Source organism: Archocentrus centrarchus, chromosome 16 (genome assembly GCF_007364275.1).
Source record: "Archocentrus centrarchus isolate MPI-CPG fArcCen1 chromosome 16, fArcCen1, whole genome shotgun sequence".
Taxonomy (NCBI): Eukaryota; Metazoa; Chordata; class Actinopteri; order Cichliformes; family Cichlidae; genus Archocentrus; species Archocentrus centrarchus.
In genome coordinates, this window is record NC_044361.1 from 29,993,147 (window position 1) to 30,011,828 (window position 18,682).

At 39.4% G+C, this 18,682-nt stretch overlaps 1 protein-coding gene across 3 annotated transcripts; it reads right to left on the bottom strand.

Annotated features, from left to right (window-relative positions):
- Positions 1 to 3,023: 3,023 nt before the first annotated feature.
- thrap3a (thyroid hormone receptor associated protein 3a) lies at positions 3,024 to 18,229 on the bottom strand. 3 transcript variants are annotated; one of them, XM_030750696.1, is made up of 11 exons: positions 17,974 to 18,229; positions 13,276 to 13,420; positions 10,098 to 11,036; positions 8,791 to 9,456; positions 8,495 to 8,667; positions 8,121 to 8,232; positions 7,757 to 7,841; positions 6,134 to 6,315; positions 5,833 to 6,016; positions 5,529 to 5,672; positions 3,024 to 4,206 (listed from the first exon to the last, which is right to left on the bottom strand). In XM_030750696.1, the coding sequence occupies exons 2-11, from the start codon at positions 13,395 to 13,397 to the stop codon at positions 3,982 to 3,984; spliced, it is 2,832 nt and encodes a 943-aa protein (XP_030606556.1). In that variant the 5' UTR covers positions 13,398 to 13,420; positions 17,974 to 18,229; the 3' UTR covers positions 3,024 to 3,981. The 3 variants fall into 3 exon arrangements, with proteins under 3 accessions (XP_030606556.1, XP_030606558.1, XP_030606559.1); XM_030750698.1 differs by lacking the exon at positions 17,974 to 18,229 and adding an exon at positions 13,507 to 13,700; XM_030750699.1 differs by lacking the exons at positions 13,276 to 13,420; positions 17,974 to 18,229 and adding an exon at positions 11,873 to 11,965.
- Positions 18,230 to 18,682: the final 453 nt, after the last annotated feature.

The window sequence follows — 18,682 nt, forward strand, 5'->3', positions numbered from 1 at the left end:
CTATTAATCTGCTTGGACACAGAGCTCTGTGAACAGCCAGCCTCTTTAGCAATGACCTTTTGTGTCTTGCCCTCCTTGTGCAAGGTGTCAAAGGTCACCTTTTGCACAACTGTCAGCAAGTCAGCAGTCTTCCCCATGATTGTGTAGCCTACAGAACTAGACTGAGAGACCATTTAAGGGCCTTTGCAGGTGTTTTGAGTTAATTAGCTGATTGGAGTGTGGCACCAGGTGTCTTCAATATTGAACCTTTTCACAATATTCAAATTTTCTGAGCTACTGAACTTGGGGTTTTCATTAGTTTTCAGTTATAATCATCAAAATTGAAAGAAACAAACATTTGAAATATATCAGTCTGTGTGTAATGAATGAATATTATACAGAAGTTTAACTTTTTGAATGGAATTACTGGAATAAGTCAACTTTTTCATGATATTCTGATTTTATGACCAGCACCTGTATGTTGCAGAGAAAGGCCGACTCACACAGCCGCCTTTCATCCCAGATCCCTGCTGAGCCGTTTCCTTTACTTTCTATGAACTGACAGTGTTATAGCGGACACACTAACCCACTATCTCTCAAATGTGGTAACAATGCTGTCCTCTTGGTCAGCGACATGAGACAGTGTCACATCAGGTTAGAACTTTATTTTCTGTTGCCACACAATAAGCACACACTCGGGCTGCCCAGTCGAAACGTGGTTCTGAAATAGGTACAAAATGGTAACATTCAAATATCACTTTTAACTAATCAGCGCTTATTTAGCATGCATCACAGTCATTAACAAATTATCCTCTGAACAGTGAAGACAAGTAAAGTGAAATGAGCACAGAATCATTAAGTATCTCTCAATTTAGGGTCAACACTGCCCTCTACTGGACAGAATAATTCACTCTGGCAGCAACTGGTGTAAAAAATTACAAGCTAACTTCGTTTGACACATATATCCATCCCCTTATTCACTACAGCATAGCTTGTGAAACAATGCTAGCACGCTCGCTTAACAACAACATAGCCGCACTAACAGTAATCACTATCATCAAAAATGGCTAAATATATGTGGAACAAAAACAACAAGAACAATGCTCATAAGGTGAACTTACTAGTCCCATGAATGCACACAGGCCACCTTTATTCTAATTCTTTATAAAAGTCCAATAAATTGCATGCAGCTGTCACCAAATTCAGAAGCTATTTCCTCCAGAAGAAGACTGAAACTGCCAGCGATTTAAACCTTTGCCTCTTATAAAGTTCACTGTCTGTGTTATGGTGCTTATAATGGGTTCTGTCTTCGGAACTTTGCTGAGCAGCGTTTCCTGGTCTGTGACACAGTGATGTACTGTCAGCTCACCTGTGCAGGTCTCCCTCTGCATCTTCGCAGGTGAGGAAAAGAGAGAAACGGTTTGCCTCCGATGTCAGCGGCCAGGTCCTTTGCCTCCCATCTGTCCCTGTTTTCCACTTCGTTTGGCTATTTTGGGGGGACAGGCTAGCATAAATGTCACTGTAGAAAGTGCTGACTGATGTTTTTATCCGCTGATCAGTGATCAATGTGTCATTGGCACACACTGTTACCAACTCCTCAGTAAGGAAAGTAGCTACTGTCTGTCCTAAAAGTCGCTATATGCACCATTGGTCATTTTCATGTAGTTGCAATCAAGGCTCTAGGAGAGAGGAATAACATCTTTGGAAAGACAAAGTGAAGAAAAAACACCCTAACTATGTTTAGAACTACAAGTGGATTTTATGAAATAACTTCATAACTTTAATGCTTTGCCTAGACCCACATTACATAAATCAATTTTGTCCGGTATTGTTTAATTTAGAATACCAAATTTAACGAAAATGCTTATGTGGGGTGCGACTGCTAGCTACATTCCACCCTCCTCCTTTATCTGGACCGACTTGTGTAAGAAAACTTGCTGTCGGTTGTCTCAGAAGTTGATAAAGGCCGAAGCAGGTCCAGGGATGGGGTTGGGTCCCAATCTGTGTCGCAGCAAGGAGCGGGTGGGCGGGCTTGGTGTTTAAGTGAGGTCCGAGGGTGGGGTCAAAGTGAGGTGTGGTCGATGCCAAAGAGTAGAAAGGTACGCAGTACGAAGGCCTTATGTACACAAAACACAGTGACAGCAGAGGATTTCAGGTTTCCGGTCTTTCTCCAAAAGTCGCAGAAGTCACTGGAAAAAGTCGGTAATTTGTCCTCGTCACCTTTTTGGGAAACAAAGTTGCTAAATCTACTGGCAAAGTCGCTAAGTAGGCAACACTGTGGCAAAGCGGTTAATGTGCAGGTCTTGGCCCGCTTGGCATCTCTTGCAGTGCATTGTGGGATTTGTAGTATAAGTGGTGGGAGCTCTATTTACTCACGGGCCATTACAAATAGCTATATGAAATCATCTCACAAGCCGTATATGACATCGCAGGCCGGATCTGGCTCGCGGGCCTTGAGATTGACGTGTTTTATAGCCAGACAGGCAATAGGCACTTCTTATTGATGTCACAAATCAGCCTAAGCTGTAATATGTTCAAGAACCTCTGGTGTGTAGTCTGTCGAATTGGTCACCGGGCTTGTGGTGACCAATTCATTTACATTTACCATATACATTGCAGCTGATTATACTCTGTGACTAGTATCCCTCTGTGCTAGCTGGGGTAGATTGTGGACTCTGGGAGCATAATGCACGTTAAATGGAAAAAAAAACCTCAATGACTCTGGTTACTATCAAATTTCAATAAGACACATCCAGGCAAATGTGAAAGTAATCAGTGTTTCTTTAATTTACAGTCTCTAAGAAGAAGAAAAAAAAAAACAGTGACAGCAACTATTTAAAATAAGCAATATTCCCTAAGAAGTTAACTTTAAAATGTAAATTTTAATCTGTAGGCCTATAATATATGTAAGTAAGACCAGTGCACCCACAGCAAGGTACACTTATGTACCCAAGTTGTATGAGCAGATAGCCAGAAATGAGTCTAATTCTAGACTTAAAGAAACAAAAAACATTGATATGCACAGAATAAACATTCTTGTTCTGTTAGAGAAACATGGGTAGACTTTTTTTTTTTTCTTCTGTAAACTACACACTAAAATCTTAATTTTAAACCAACTCTCTCATTTATGTTGACAGTCGCACACAGTTGACATCACTGCTAAAACCTCTTATGCTGAATAAAAGTTTGCCTCAATAAAAAATACAATAAAATCTATAGCAGTAAAAACAACTTACAATCGAAGTCAAAAATTCTGCATGGCTGAGTACAAAAACTAAAATAAAGTCTTTGCAGAAAGAACTATCAATATCAATATCACTAGCAATATTATACACTGAAGTGGTATCCAAGAACAAACAAATGCTACTAGTCTGATAGCAAAATGCTTCACAAGCTTTGTAAATGGCTTTTGGCTAGCGCTGTAAATTGGTTGTATGCTGTGTATTGACAGACTGCAGGCCACAATCTATGATCATGTGCAGTTTGGTCCCATTGTCAGATCAGTGTCATTTCCGGAGAGCCAAATTGGCTGAACAGTGATGCTTTTATGTCATCATGAACAACGTACCTATTGCTGAGACATAGGCCAAAACAGCATACCTTTTCAGAGTCACTGTTTGTAAATTAAATTATATTTTAATATATTTGCAGTACAATAACTTATGTTGTTGATCAATAATGTACTTGTACTCAGTAACGAAAAAAAATGTGTGAATATTAATAAAATGCTGCATGGAAGATTTCAGTTTACCAAAATAAAGCAAAAGCAAGAGACAGCATTTTTGTCTTAAACAGCGCTTTTACTAGTCTTGATGTAGGAAATGGTTGTGTCAAGTCAGACGAAGTACCCTATGCTGAAATTAAAGTATAAATGTTTTCATAGGAATAGCTTAAAACAATTAATCTGCATGTATTGATCCATTGCAGTGGATAAAAATCACTCAGTGAGATCTTATAAGAACACAAAATATAGATAAGATTTTCAGCAGACTCCTTTACTGCTCAGATGTTCTCTTTATCGACTTCTGCCCTTTTATGGTCCTGTTCTATCTCTCCTTTTTGCATGCCACCTTGCTCCACATTGACCTGGAACTTTGGACAAATGGCATTGTAGTCCCCAGTGGCTTTGCGGATGAGGAATCTTGCTCTTCCACGAGTAAAGCTTCCCCTCCCTCGACCCCGATTGTCCATCCACTTGCATTCTGACTCTTCATCTCTGTCATCGTGCTAAAAAGTTAGGAGAATGTGAGGGATATACGTTAAGGCACAAATTCAACATATCAGATGCCAAAGCTGAGAAACAGTTTTTTGAAAAAATCTGTGATGAAGTAGCTACTGTTCAAAGGACTTTGGGACAGACTCCATCCCCATGCCCCTGCAACCCTAAGGCCTCACTTACACAGGACTAATATGATGATCACTAACACATTATACAGTTTTCGGTAGTTGCATGGAGACAGTGACTTGAATGCAAACAAATGCAACAATAATTATTTCTGGTTTGCATTGCACTTTTCACCATTTCATTACAGCTAGGCGAATAGTTGCTGAGTGTTTGCAGACAAGTCATCAGCTTCCATGCAACCTACAGTCCACCGTGGTAATCTAAGAGTGACCAAAGCCATTTAGTGCAGTACCACGTACCTCTTTGCAACCAGTTTCAACTAAAGACTGCCAGCAACCTCTATCAACCACTCACCAACTGGCTAGAGAATATACTTTTTCCCTAGTGAGTGGTGGTTATTATGGGGTTGCTGACTGGTCTCTAGGTCTATGTGACTGGGACTTTAGCATCTGGTTTCACAGCAAATACCAGCAAACCACTTGCCAACTGAATGGGGAATACACATATTTCACTAGTGACAGGTTGCCAGAGGGTCACGGACTAGTCTCGAAGTCTGTGTAAATGAGGTATAAGTTGAATGAGTGGCTAAGAAAACAGATGGCTGGCTGGATTTTCTCTTTTGGAATTTGACGCTAGCAATATGGTTTTAAAAAGTTGTGACAAGGACATGTTTACCACCGTTTTGCATCACCTCTTAATTTAACACGATTTCTAAGCATTTGGCAATGGAGGAGGTTATTTACTGTAGTTTTGTTAGTAAAATGTTTTTTTGCATTCTTGCTTGATATAAAATTCCAGCTGGTTAACATTTTAGTCCTCCTTAGTCATAATGCCGGCTTCATAATGCTCCACATGTTGGGTGAGTAGATCTGGAATGCAGGCAGGCCACTTTAGCACCTGGACTCTTTTACAGAGGAGCTTTGCAAACAGAAATACAGAATGGGGTTTGGCATTGTCTTGCTAAATGAAGCCATGCCTTCCATTACAAAGATGTCATCTGGGTGGCAACATATATTGCTTCAAAATCTGTATATATTGTTCAGAATTTATCACGCCCTCAGTTTTTATTAGATGTAGAATGCAAATGTTTTACAAATAATTACATGCTATTATTATTTGCATTTAAAAGCAGCATCTAAACATTTTTGGAAACAGGTTGACAAACAGGAAAGAGATAAGGAATGAGGAAAGAAATCAATCTTACCAAGTAGTATGTTTTGCTCTTGGGAGTATACTCTGGGTCCCAGTCTTCACTTTTTTGGTTTACTACCATGTTTGCAGGATTACTGTATGAAATGTTACTCTGATAATTTCCTTTGCTCCAGTTCCTTCCACGGATTCTTACTTGCTATAATTGGAAGAAATGACAAAATAAGCTCAAAATAAGCAAATAAGCAAAAATCACTGATACATGGCAATGTATGATACAATGTATCACGCTATGTATAATCTAAAATATCCATTATAATGCATATAGTACTACAAGTCATGTTCCTTATTAGGCTTACAAATCCTCCATGTGGATGTCCACTTTCAGCTGATCCTGATGACTCTCTTTGACCCAGTCGGACCATATTAAATTCTCCATCTTTTGAATCAGATTTCTCTTGAGGTAAATCTTCATCTTTATTAGACTTGGAGGATGAGGAAGATGAGGATGAACTGGAGCGAGAACGCTTCTTCTTACTTTTCCTACACATGGATTGTGTAAGCAAATTCCTTTACATGCAACTGTTTATAGTGTAAGATATATTGAACATGAATAGTCATCATAATGGTATATACAAAGTACAAGACAGTTGCACATACTTTGATTTCTTGTGGTATTTGTGGAAGTTTTCCACAGATCTCTCTTTACTAGAGTCTGGGGAATCGCCCACTTCTCTTCCTTGATCCTGATTATAATATCTTTCATGGGTGGAATATTTTTTACGGCGTTCAATATCCAAGCGAAGGTCCATTGGGTCACCCTTCATTTTTTCCCCACCATCCTGAGCAAATCAAAACAAAGCACAATGTCGTGGATAGACTTTGGATTAGCATGTAGAGGCTATTAGTCTTCTCTCAGCCAAGCTGATTTATAAACTAAATACTGAAGTGCATGGGAAAAAGGCAAAAACCCAGGTGACAACTAGCTGGCATAAAGAAAACTAAGCCATTTTGGAGTGAATTCTTCAGTGTACTTAAAAGGGCCAGACTAGTAATTTTGCATGTTTTTAGTATTTTCTAAATATCTCATTTTCCAAAGCCTGTGTTTTTAGGATTACTTTTTGTAATTACTTTTTGTTACTTTTTTTTGTTACTTTTTTTGCCTTCTTCTGTAGCTATTTATATATGGTGTCAAACACTCAACTTCCAAGGTCTTGTATAGAAAGGCAGTACACCACAGGCAACATTTAGCTAGCTTTGTTTTATGCCAAAGGCATGTCAGTGCATGGTCAGATCTCAGACTGGAGCGTTTTGAAGACCTCTCTTCTCACAGCATCCCAAACTCAAAGGATCCATCCCGTCTATTCAATGGCAACAAAATATCCAGCAAATGATTCCCACATTTTAAATGCCTGAGCTTCAGCAACACCACGCACTCGTGTTTTTCAAAACACAGATTTTTTTTTTTTTTTTTTTTTTGGTGGGGGTGGGGGGGGGGGGGGTTTCAGAACAGTCACTGATCAATGATCTGCTCAAATGTTGACTGTGATATATTTTCTATTTCAAACAATTTTCAGGTCATAACAAGTTGAAATCATGTTACATCGCTATCGTGAACCAAGACCAATCGTTGAATGGCATCAGGCTTTGGAAAACATTAGGGGACTAGACCAATGTATGAACACTTTATGGGTATTTGGATAAAGCATGCAAAACCACCAATATGGCTCCTTCACAATAGTGACAGACAAGGCATGTGATTGTTCATGCTAATTTAAGCTTTTCATTTAAGTTTACTTAGTCCTTAGTATTTGTTCTGCATATTTGAAAGCTGACCAGATGTGTCCATGCGCATCAATAAAGAAACACTATGAGGGTTTACTCAGAATGTTAAACATGTAAACATAAGCACAGGTACATGAAGTGCTTGCTGTTGGTTATTTCCGTTCCTTATTTTTTTTAAAGAATACTTACGAAGACGATTGCTTAGAGTCCCTTGAACAGCTTTGGCACTGAGGCTTCCATTTCTGACCTTATTTGATTCATTAGCCTTCGTCAGGCTTGTGCCCACAATACAACCCATTCACCATGTGAGGCGATATAACAAACAACAAAGTCAAAGTGCCTTATTTTTGCCTCTGCATTTCTTAGACTTTGAGCTTCTCCCTTCAGAGAAAGCAATGGCCTTTCAGAGAGCGCAGTCTAAAGGCATCTGGCTTTCTCACTTGTTTGAGGTTGTTTGCTTTATTCCAATATACTTCATACGTCAAAATGTTCAGTCACCTTGTAAATGCCATCCTCTGAGCTTTTCATCGCCTCAAAAAGTTGAGGGTGTTTCTTAAAAGCACTTGGTGAAACATCAATTCTCCTGTAAGAAAGAAATCAGCATGGTATGAAAGAAATAGACGACAGGTGCCAAAAAACAGTCAGCTACATCGAACTGGCAAGACAATACAAAACAGAAAAAAGAACAGAAAACTGCTGGGAAAATAAAACTGACCTCCACCAAGCATGAGCACAAATAAGCCAAGATAGTCTGTTGATTATCAGGGAGGAAAGGTAAGAAAAAATACCTGAAAGCTGTTAAAAGAGGAGGTGAAGCCACAGCACACTGAAGGTGAGAGGGTCACTCAATAGGCGACTCTACCTGTGTATCTCTGGACTTTTTCTCGGCTTCATCATTTCCTTCTCTGCAGCTTGTCTTTGGTACAAGGTGAATCGCTCATTTAGAGTCATGCCAGAAGACGGAAAGTGCTGAGCTGATTGGGTATAAAAGTAAGAAGTAAAAGCTATGGTTACATCAGATTTTATTGAAGAAGCCATTGTGAATAATGCCGAAAAGCAATCAGGACTGCTTTGACAAACTATTTGATTTTTATATGAATTTTGCGTCATGGCAGTCAGGTACCATGATTTGCAATCTTTATTGCTGAGTGCCCTGTTTTGTGTACATAAATAGAGCAGATTAGATCCTTCTGAGACATGAATAATATGGCAAGAAATGACTCACACATGACTCACCTTTGATGTGGTGAACAATGGTGACAATGTGTTGAGCAAACAGCTCAGAGGGACTTCTCTGTAACTGTGCAGCCTTAACATGCTGAAAGATGGAGCGAAATTCCTGATCCTTTTTAGAAGACTGCACAAGGTCCTGAGACAACTGTCGCTCTTCAGCTAAGATACCCGAAGAACTGAAATGACAAATAAGTTCTTTAGTCCCTTGAATGTCATTACAATAAAACAAGCTACAATTTTGTTTTCTAGCTAGAGAACATTCAAAGGAAGAATTATTGAACCCATTGAACAAGTCTCACCCTATCAGGTTATCTCCAAGGAAATCCATTCTAACATTAAATTTTGCTTCCTGTTTTCTCGAGGACATGAGAGGCGAGTCCTCTCCTCTGATCATAAACATGTCTCTGTCAGAGTGCTTCCATACTGGTGGTGTAGGAGATGGAGTAGATGGGGATTTTGCCATATTCCTGGCTTTACAACTCAAGTCTGGGGACAGTTCTTCGAATTTTCCTGTTAACTCCCTTTTGGCAAAGACAGCAGTAATGGGTGCTGCTTTATCCTGCCTTCCACTGAGATAAAGCTCCTCTGCCATGGCATCTATGTCATTATTAGAAAATTTCTGCCTCTTGCCAAAGCACTCTTCAAACTGTTCTCGAGCTGATGGAGTCTTTGGCTTAGAGGACACTTCTCCATTATTCCAATTTTTTTGAAGCGATTTTGAATGAGGCTTGATGATCATCTCATCCTCTTCTTCCCTGTCAGCAGGCAGAAATGGGGAAGCTTTCAAAAAGCTGTTCAGAGACACTCCAGCATCAATGTCCTCCTTGTACTTTCTTGATACCGAATCAGTGATAACTGCAGAAGCTTTGCCATTTACTTTCTCTTGTTCCATATCCATATAGTTTGCTTCTGTGTTCTTGACATTTTCCAAAGATTTTGCTTTTTTGCTTTGCTCTTCCAAAAACCTAAAGAATGAAAAAGAGATAAAGAGCTCCATCTAAAATAGGCAAGCATTTTATGTAGGATGCATTTTATTTATGAACATAAAATAAAAAGGAAAGTAATTTGGTTTTAACTAGGAAAACATTTAGATAATCAATATGTTATCTGGACTACAGTGTAGCAAATGCAAAGATAAAATTATTGTGTAGTTTACCCAAAGTAAGGCTCAACTAAACTGGTTGGCAAATATTGACAGATCACAGATATATTTGTATTGGCCTATGTTATTTATATTTGTCTGATGTGAACTATGATGCTTGCAGTAGCTCAGATATTGGTTATATTATGACCGTTGTTTACAATATTCTTTGCCCTACTGTCAGCCGAGCTCTCATTCACACTCTGCTACATATGCTGCACACAGAGCTAGAGTTAAGTGACATCTTTATAATAAGTTTCTAACTAGTTTATACCATATAGACATATAATTTACCCTTTTCTGTATAACCTTAACATATCTGCCAGTAAAGAATACCCATTAAAATGAAATCAGATCCAAAAATTAACAATAGTCATTCAGGTTCCAAACAGAAGAACCAAACAACAATTTGTGTTTCAGGTTGCTAAAATAATGTCAGAAGTATAAGTGTAAACTTGGCCTTACTTCCTGAAGGCAATGGAGATTGCTGTTTTATCTCCATCCAGGTAGTCCTCACTGGAGAAGTCAAAGCTGTTAAGGATTTGACTTAAACCTTCATTTGAAGGTTTTTTAGTTGAGGATGAACCACACACCATCTGCCAGGTGGGGGTGCCATTGGTTGTGGTGTTCATGTTTTTAATGGGACTAGACTGGTTAGCTGTTTGGCTGTTCTGACCAACAGTAGCAGCAGAGCTTGCCAGAGGACTGTTTTTCTTTGGATTGCTGCTGTAGTCTGTCAGGCCTTTCCAGTTCCCTTCAGTTTTCCCAACACCTGCACCCTCTCTATCATCTCCTGCCAGTAACGCAACATGCTCCCCTGACTCATCCTCTCCCTCTCCTCCCTTTTGAACGTCCTTGGAGGCCAACTGCTCATCTTTCACATCTTTTGGGGTTTGGTTAGCGAGCAACGACGCTGGCCTGCATTTGGGAGAGGAGGAGTGTGAGGAGGAGGAAGAATGATGCGAGTGTCTGGATAAAGGGGAACAGGATCTGTCAGAGTGGTGAGAGTGACCATGAGGGGAACTCCCTGAGCGTTTCTGCAAGCGTCCTTGTGAATGGTTTTGGTATTGCTGCTGCCGCTGTTGTTGTTGCTGTTGATATTGTTGCTGCTGTTGATATTGTTGCTGCTGCTGCTTTTGAGGAAACTTCTTGAAATTCTTCCAGTTGGGGCGATAATTGTTGTTGTTGTTGTTGTTGTAGCCACCTCCACCTCGTTGATAGCGTCCACGCTGGAAATAGCCCCGTCCTCGGCCCCTGAAGTTATAGGGCCTACGGAAGCCGCGGTGGTAGCCCCGGAATTCCCGACTGTTCTGGTAACCCCGCGGATATTTCTTCTCCCGGTTATAAGATGGAGAATGAGATCTTGATCTTGACCTTGACCGAGACCGAGACCGAGATCTAGAGCTATGAAAGAATAAAGAAGACAAAAAAAAAGGTTATTACTGGTCTAAAATTTCTAAATGATATACCTATTCAAACCATAAAACACATCATGTATGGCAGTCTACATGTATCTGGCAGCCATATGTTACTTTGGCGAAATATTTCTTAGTATAATCACAGAAAAAAAAAAAAAAAAAACACAATTCCTTTCATTAAAGATTATTTTCAAAATAAACTTTATCATTAAAAAAAATCCTTAATATTCTGAAAAAGATTTTTGAAAATAATCCTTAACTTCTGTGAAATTATGAACCATGTAAATTTTATGTTATGTTAACGAATGGAGAAAAGCAAAGTTCAGTGTGTTGCTGAGCATGCTGCAATGTCAGACTAGACCACACGGTGGCACTGCTACACTTCAGATAAAAAGTGTTCCACAGCATGCTAAGCCAGGACTTTTTACACGAGTCTTGAGATTATAACAATATGTTCTTCGCTTCTCTCAAATCAGCAATTTAATCAGACCAACATGCTATTTTAAAAGGACATTTCAACACTCTATCCACAGCTTTCCACTGGTATATTAGAGAGTATGACTGTTTCGAACAAAGTAGTAGTGCAAAGTATTTAATCCATAACTGTGTGTTTAGCAACTTTTATAAAGATACATAAAAAGTAGCAGTTCAGTATTCATATTTAAACTTTCCTAAAATGTTAAGTGCATTAAGTAATTTACAAATATGCTAAAAAAAAACCTACAAAATACTACAAAGCAAAATTCTAAACTGAGAAATTAAAACTGTACCACAGTACATGCAAATTTATTATGAATGAGCTATGAAAAGCAGATAACTCACCTAGCGTGCTTTTTCATTGGAATAGAGAGGCAGCGCAATGAGCAGCACTGCACACTCACAGTGCGAACTACAAATACTGCATCTCCTCTGGCCAGCTCTGGTGGAACAGGGAGTCACATGGACCGTATAAGGGTGGGAAATCTACAACTGCTTGAATCCTTTGACTCTATCCCTGCCAATTACAGGGGCTTTTCAGCAAGTTTAGAGAGGATTTTTAAAAGGAAATTTAGACACAGATGACTAATCTGTCCCACCAAATTGTTGCAGATATTTGTTTCAACTTCCTACTTATGGTTTGTCAGTGAGCAAGAAAATAGGGTGAGCTCAGACTGTGTACTTCTGTAAACTGTGGCTCTAATTAGTAAATGGGGTGACAGTGTTAAAATAAGGCAAAGTGGCATTGGAAAGAGGTGGTTTAATGTTCACACCCTGGCTAAATTTGACAGCATATACACTAAATGTGCTCACCCAGGAGCCATTCAAACTGCCACTAAGCACCCTTTGACTTGACCTCTGTTTCCTTTTCTAACATGTTGCCCACCAAATGCAGGAAAATAAGCAATTCCAATGTGCATGTGTGCATTTGTTTTTGGGCTTTTTTCTATTTTTTTGTTCTGTTTTTTTTTTTTTTTTTTCTGAATCTTTGTTGATTTCAAACTTATGCTTTTCCAGTACCAGCGTGCCTTACCACAAAGACATTTGCACATGTGCAAGGTGGGTTCAAGAAGAGTAAACTATTAGATTCCTTCCATGACTTTTCTTTATGCTAATTTTAATACAAGCTGCAACACTGCCAGGAAATGAGCTAGCCTGCCATTTTACTGCCATGCGGGTGCCACTCTGCCAGTAACAGCAAAGGCATCAAAGTGAAGCCTTTCTGTTTCTTCCCAAATGCACATCATTGCCAGCAGAAAACGCTTCAATCAGAGCATTACTAGCACAGCAACAAACAACAAATGCCTCCCTAAATTTTGTGAAATATAATGCAAAACATTCCCATATGTTGCAGTGCAATAATATAACAGACTACCTTAAGTAAATTCACTAACCGGCAGCTGAACCCTTTCTCAAATATTAATTTCCTGTGGATCCAGAGGCTGAGTCAAGAGTTTGGGTAGGACTCAAAGGCTCTAATATGCTCCACCAGCTCCATCTACTCATATGAAAACCAAACTCCTTAAATCCTACAGATGGCAATCAAAGGTACACAAATAGATATTTTTTCGAACTCAAATCTTATTGCACATTGCATTCCCAGTCCTTTGAGAGAAATTAAGAGTTCCTACACAGATCGAGTTTTTAAATTTTACTTTAATACGTCAGATCTGGCAACCATCTTTAGCAATCAAGGCAAATGCAGCTTATCCGGGAACAAGCTATTGAGAAATGAGGATTGTTCATACCTATAACGGTGCTTCCTGGACCGAGACCGGGAGCGACTCCTGGAGCGGGAGCTGGAATGGGATCTTGACCTGGACCTTGAGCGGCTCCGAGATCTCGAGGCTGATTTTGTGGATCTGGACATCACTGCGCTCAGCCTACCTCAAACTGTAACACAAAAGTGTTGTACAGCCAAGTTAGGTTTGTTGGAAATATATGCAGTGTGCATGTTTAAAAAAGGATTATGACATCACCTATTCATTTGAGGAAACGGTTGGATGATCAATACATGAAAGGGAAAACAAATTTTAAGAAAGCCCGAGTCAAAAAGCCCCTAAATGAAAATATTCAACAGCGATAAAGCCTCCGAGATGCGCTTCAAAAAGAGGCTTAAAGCTAAAGCTGGGTGAAGAAATACAACAGCTGTGAAAAAGGAAGAAGCCAATCTGTGATAGTGTAGGGTTTAAACAGAAGGAGTTTTATTTAGTCACTGATCATTTGCATAGAGGGCAGTCTTATGTCAGTCACCTGACTTCTTATCTTTTCAGCCCACCAAAATTATTATAAAATAATTATTCAGAAATGCAGTTATCAGTATGATGGATTGTTTTGCGGTTCCGTTAACAAAGAAGACTTTCAGAGCAACATAAAATAATATAAAACTGGTGGCAGAAATGTTTCTCTGTTGACTGCTCACGAGTAAATGTTGGCACTTTTTTTAAATAAATCCAAAAAAAAAACAGGAAGAAAAAAACAGTATCTTTTGTACTACTCAGCATTTCTTTACATATTTGACACTTAAATATAAAATAACTTGTTCCAGTTTTAGTATATAAATAATATATATGTGCTGTACTTGACCAGACCCACTGTGTATGACATATGAAGTTACATGTGAAAATGTAGACGTATCGTACACTATGTACACTAACAAAGTTCTCATTTAGTCTAGTCTTTAAGAACTCTGGTTATTGTTAAACTCACACCTGACTAGTCCAACATTAAATATTTAACCTCAACTTCAAGCAACTAGACTGATGCAAAACAACATATTTCCTCTGTGGCTACATTCATTTGCTTGTGGTTAATGATCTGCAATGAATCCAACAGCAAAGTAATGTTCTCATTGGACTGAATGGTCTGTGCACGCAGACCTCAGCCGACATTAAACTTCAAATGATGGTTCTTCTCATTTCCTTCAGGGCCATACTTGCAAACTGCCCAAATTGCAATTCTATAGTAAGAGGGTCTAGTCCTTTCCAAGGTCCACAGGGCATTATCTGTGGCATATGATCTTCAGAGTATAATAAAAGCCAGGGATCAAGTAATTGATCTTTCATTATGAGAGCCATCTTCAGGGACTTAGGAAGGAGGAAATTGGCAACTACACATGACATGGATTTCAAAAGCAGCGCACGCTATCACATGGTGGTCCCAGCGTGCATCCCCACTACTATTTTGGAGAGTATTGAAATAGATCCATCTGCCCCCGCCTCTTCCTCATGCTCTATGAACTTCCCACTTTCCTCATTTCTGTTTTCTTTTTTTTGTTGTTTTCTTGGCTTTCAGAGAATAATTTCCTGAAAGTCCAGCCTAAACAGACAGTTAAGGCCGAGTTTAGCTTACTGTGCACATTTCAGCAAAGGCATTCAGATGTGGTTCTTTTCAGCATCTGGTAGCTAAACAGTAAAATTAATAAAAAAAAAAGCCTTCTTAAGTTTGTTTTAAACATGAAAAGATGTTGGCCTTGGAACCAGCTGTTGAGGTAAACTTGAACCGAAGATGATTATTTTTAATTTTCTGTAACAAAACGTTTAAATCTACCTCATCCATGTTGCGGGCATTTTTCATTTTTTTTCCCCACTCTGAACGGGTGCTTTATTAACACGCCAGAACATAATTTCAGCAACATGTATGCACAGTATTAGGCATTAGCTGTGCAACCATAACACCGTTTTTCCCTGTAGTTGGTAGAAGAAGATAGCAAGATCTATTTCAATAGCTTCACCCTGAAAGTTCAATTGATAACCAGCTGCAGCTGTCTCTGCTCCACAATGTGTGGTCGGCAGTCTAATCACTGAGATTGCAGCCTCTCAGAAAGGCAGTAGGAAGCACGGTCTTTAATCACTCACTACTAGATTTCGGAACCACTATGCTTACTGACACACATGCATGCAAATGCACACAGATGTTATTACACTGAAAATTTTGAATTTATGAACCCATCTCTGTGCCTGCTTCCTCAAACGTATCCTAACCCCGAACATATCACTCTGACATCTGCTAACCTAAACCATGTTTGTGTCAACCTTTCAGATTTTTTTTTTTTTATTTGTCAGCTCATAAGCAAATCCTGGTCTAACTTTAGTCTTCCAGGTTTCAATCTTAAGTATTTTTTCATAAAGTTTCTACAACAAACTTAACACGAACAGCATGCCAAACTAGAAAAGCAGGTCTGCAGTGAAACTGCTAGAGAAACAATGCTGGTGAAGTACAGACAGAGCAAAGTATGCTAAGTAGATAAGCAAAAAAAAAAAAAAAAAAAGAACACAAAAATGTCTCAGTTTAACACAGGCTGACGTTCACATGCATGAAGACACACGATTAAGGCTCCCCTCAGAGCAGAGAATGACAGCTGTGTAATCCTCATCAGCTGTGTATTTCATGTAATGGCAAAAGTAGCTCTGATCAACAATGGTACAGCAACATGATACATAGCTCAAAGCGTATGAGAAGAAACGCTCAGTCATCTGCCCTATCATTAAGACTACCATGCCACAGTGGCAGCTGGAGTCGCATTTGCTATCTATATGTGCCCCTGAGACACTCTTCTCTCTATTTCTGAAAAAGCCACAGCAACTGTCCCTGACACAATGCTTGCTTATTGAAATATGGCGCTTCCTCTTAGCGTTCAGTGGATAACAAAGTCACTGGCAGCACTGTTTAGGATGGGATTGAGATTTGAGCTTTCTTAGTTGGTTATTAACTTTAAAAAAAAAAAAAAAACTGCAGTCATCTGACATTTGTTTGTCATTAAGGAGCTACTGTTGCTGCTAGCAAGACAAATGATGACTTGCTGCTGAGAGTTCCTCCATCAGTCTTTACTAATCATCCACAACGACAAACGAGAACACCATTCAACTTGGCACTGAGCTTCACCACAAGCAGCTGCAGCTAACTCACTGCAAAGTCCTAACCAAACATCCCTTCTTTATCGGGAGGGGAATTTTTTTTTTGTTTTAAAGGATTTCATTCATCCAGTTTTACTGCTGTGACAATAACCAGCAGTTTGGAGACTAAGCAATGCCCCTGTACAGTTTCTCTGGTCTACATGAACCTAGTCCTGACTGAAAAAAATGGCGGACAGCAGAGTGTCACAGTGGCATCCTTACAATGACATGCTTCTCAACTGTCTGTCATCGCCACGGTTATGGACCCCTCCTGCATACATGAGGGTACTCATCAGCAAAAGGTCCTCTCTATTTTGGTAAGTTAGGAACAGCCTGGAAAATGATGAGTTATATTTTCACCATACATTTCCAAAATACACTCAGGTCTTGTTTGTGTTCTTGTGGCTTGGTATTGCCATACAAAGCAGGCAGCACTGTGTTTGTTTTTGTTGTTAATTACGAGTGGTAGAATTGTTTGTTAAAAGTAACACAAAAGAAGGCACCGTGGTGATGCCAGTTATGTCCATTTACACTTTTAAGCTGAATTGATTTATATGGTTCACAAAGTAGATGGCCCAGAAAAAAAAAAAAAAAATCGAAAGGAAACTAAATTAGTTGTTATGCCATCTGGGTGCATGACAACATATTTGGTCACGGGCACACCTTTTTGTTGTTTGTGGATGCGTGGGTGTGTGGGTTGTGCATCTGTGTTTGTTAAGGAGGCTCAACCTCAACCAGGATACTGCAGTCCAGCAGGATGCAGGCTTAGTAATATTTTTTTTTTTTTTGTCTCCGTGATCCATAGAAATAGATTCAAGCTGAATCTAGAAACCCAAACAGATGAGCATTCACACAGACAATGAGACACAATTCTTTTTTGCTATATATGACTTGGCAGGCTCGATTCTGGTTTGGAGCTGTTTACTGTAGGTGGAGGGACAGCTTAGAGAAACGTATAATCACAACAGTCATTCTTTCATTGGGCTAACCACCAAAAACAACAGTCAACTGGTAAAATTAAATGGCTCACTTTACAGAAGTTCCCATTAAATCTACGGTGGTCTGAGGATGCACTTTGGAAAACTACAGTCTTCGGGGCTCTAATGATGACAGCAGCTATATGGTTCTTAAGAGAGGCAGCGTATCAAAGTGGCCATGTGCATCTCTGTGGTCACAAACGCATCATATGCATAGCAATTCAAATCTCACGGAAATAACGTGGCATATCAAAGAAATAAGAAAAAGAAAACTAATCTTCACTCATTTACTGCTCACATATTTATAGCCTACTTTAAAGGTCGGTTTGTGCCGCGAAATATTTCACCGCATTATTTCGCGGCAAAGAAATTCATACGGTGATTTTTTTTTTTTTTTTTTTTTGCCACGAATGATTCACGTCCTGCGCAACTTCCCTTTCATTCACTGTAGCCTGCGCCTCATCTTTCATTTTTATTTCAGATTATTTAATTTCTATAACTTCTATTCGCTTTCCACAAAACTGTTGCCAAAAAAAAAAACAAAAGGAAGACCAAGAAAATATAAACTTCTTACCGCGCTGTATTTCAGTGCTGATGCGTCACATTCAGGAACCCCGGTATAATGTCGTAGAAATGAGTGAAGACTTTTACTCCTTGGCGAGCTTGTCTGGACGGTTGTGCCCGACCTGTGTGTGTGTAAGTGTGTGAGTGTCTGTGTCGGCTAATGTCTACGGTGTTTAGTGGGAGGGTGTGTGACAGCTCCGTTCTGCTCAGAGGTTCGTATTTCCTTCCGCCTTCTCACCACCATCTGTCAAAACACCTTCGCTACCTTAAAGTGAACAAGAGAGGAGTTCTGTAGGCAGCGCCTAATGTGTCTGACGCCCTTTAAGAATATCATTGTCACTGAAGCCTAATAATCCTCCACTTCACTTCACTGCACTAAGCTTGTATTCCTACTCGGAGCTGCAGCAGCAGCTTCTGTCTGACACAGAGGTGTTTTGTGCAGCTTGTTATATCACCACTGTGCAGTTGTTGCATTTAGGTTTTTCATTTAAGGACTCATCACTCGTTTTGTAACCAGCTAGTTGACAGCATTAACTGCAATACTAAAATCCATTTTTTTTTTGCTTTGCTCTACTCCTTATATTTTCATGTGAGCCTGCACAGATGCCATTAAGATAAACTATTCTACCATGAAGTCTGTGATGTGTTTACAGCTCCTGTCATTTTTCTTGTGTGTGATTGATAGAGATCTAGATATGCATAGATATTTTTTATACAGA

Excerpts from the sequence above, each read along its gene's own strand:
- thrap3a (XM_030750696.1), bottom strand. The coding sequence starts at position 13,397 with ATGTCCAGATCCACAAAATCAGCCTCGAGATCTCGGAGCCGCTCAAGG. Across the intron at positions 9,457-10,097 it reads ATCTCCATTGCCTTCAGGAA|GTTTTTGGAAGAGCAAAGCA; the intron begins GTAAGGCCAAGT and ends TTCATTCTTTAG. Across the intron at positions 6,017-6,133 it reads AAATACCACAAGAAATCAAA|GAAAAGTAAGAAGAAGCGTT; the intron begins GTATGTGCAACT and ends ATCCATGTGTAG.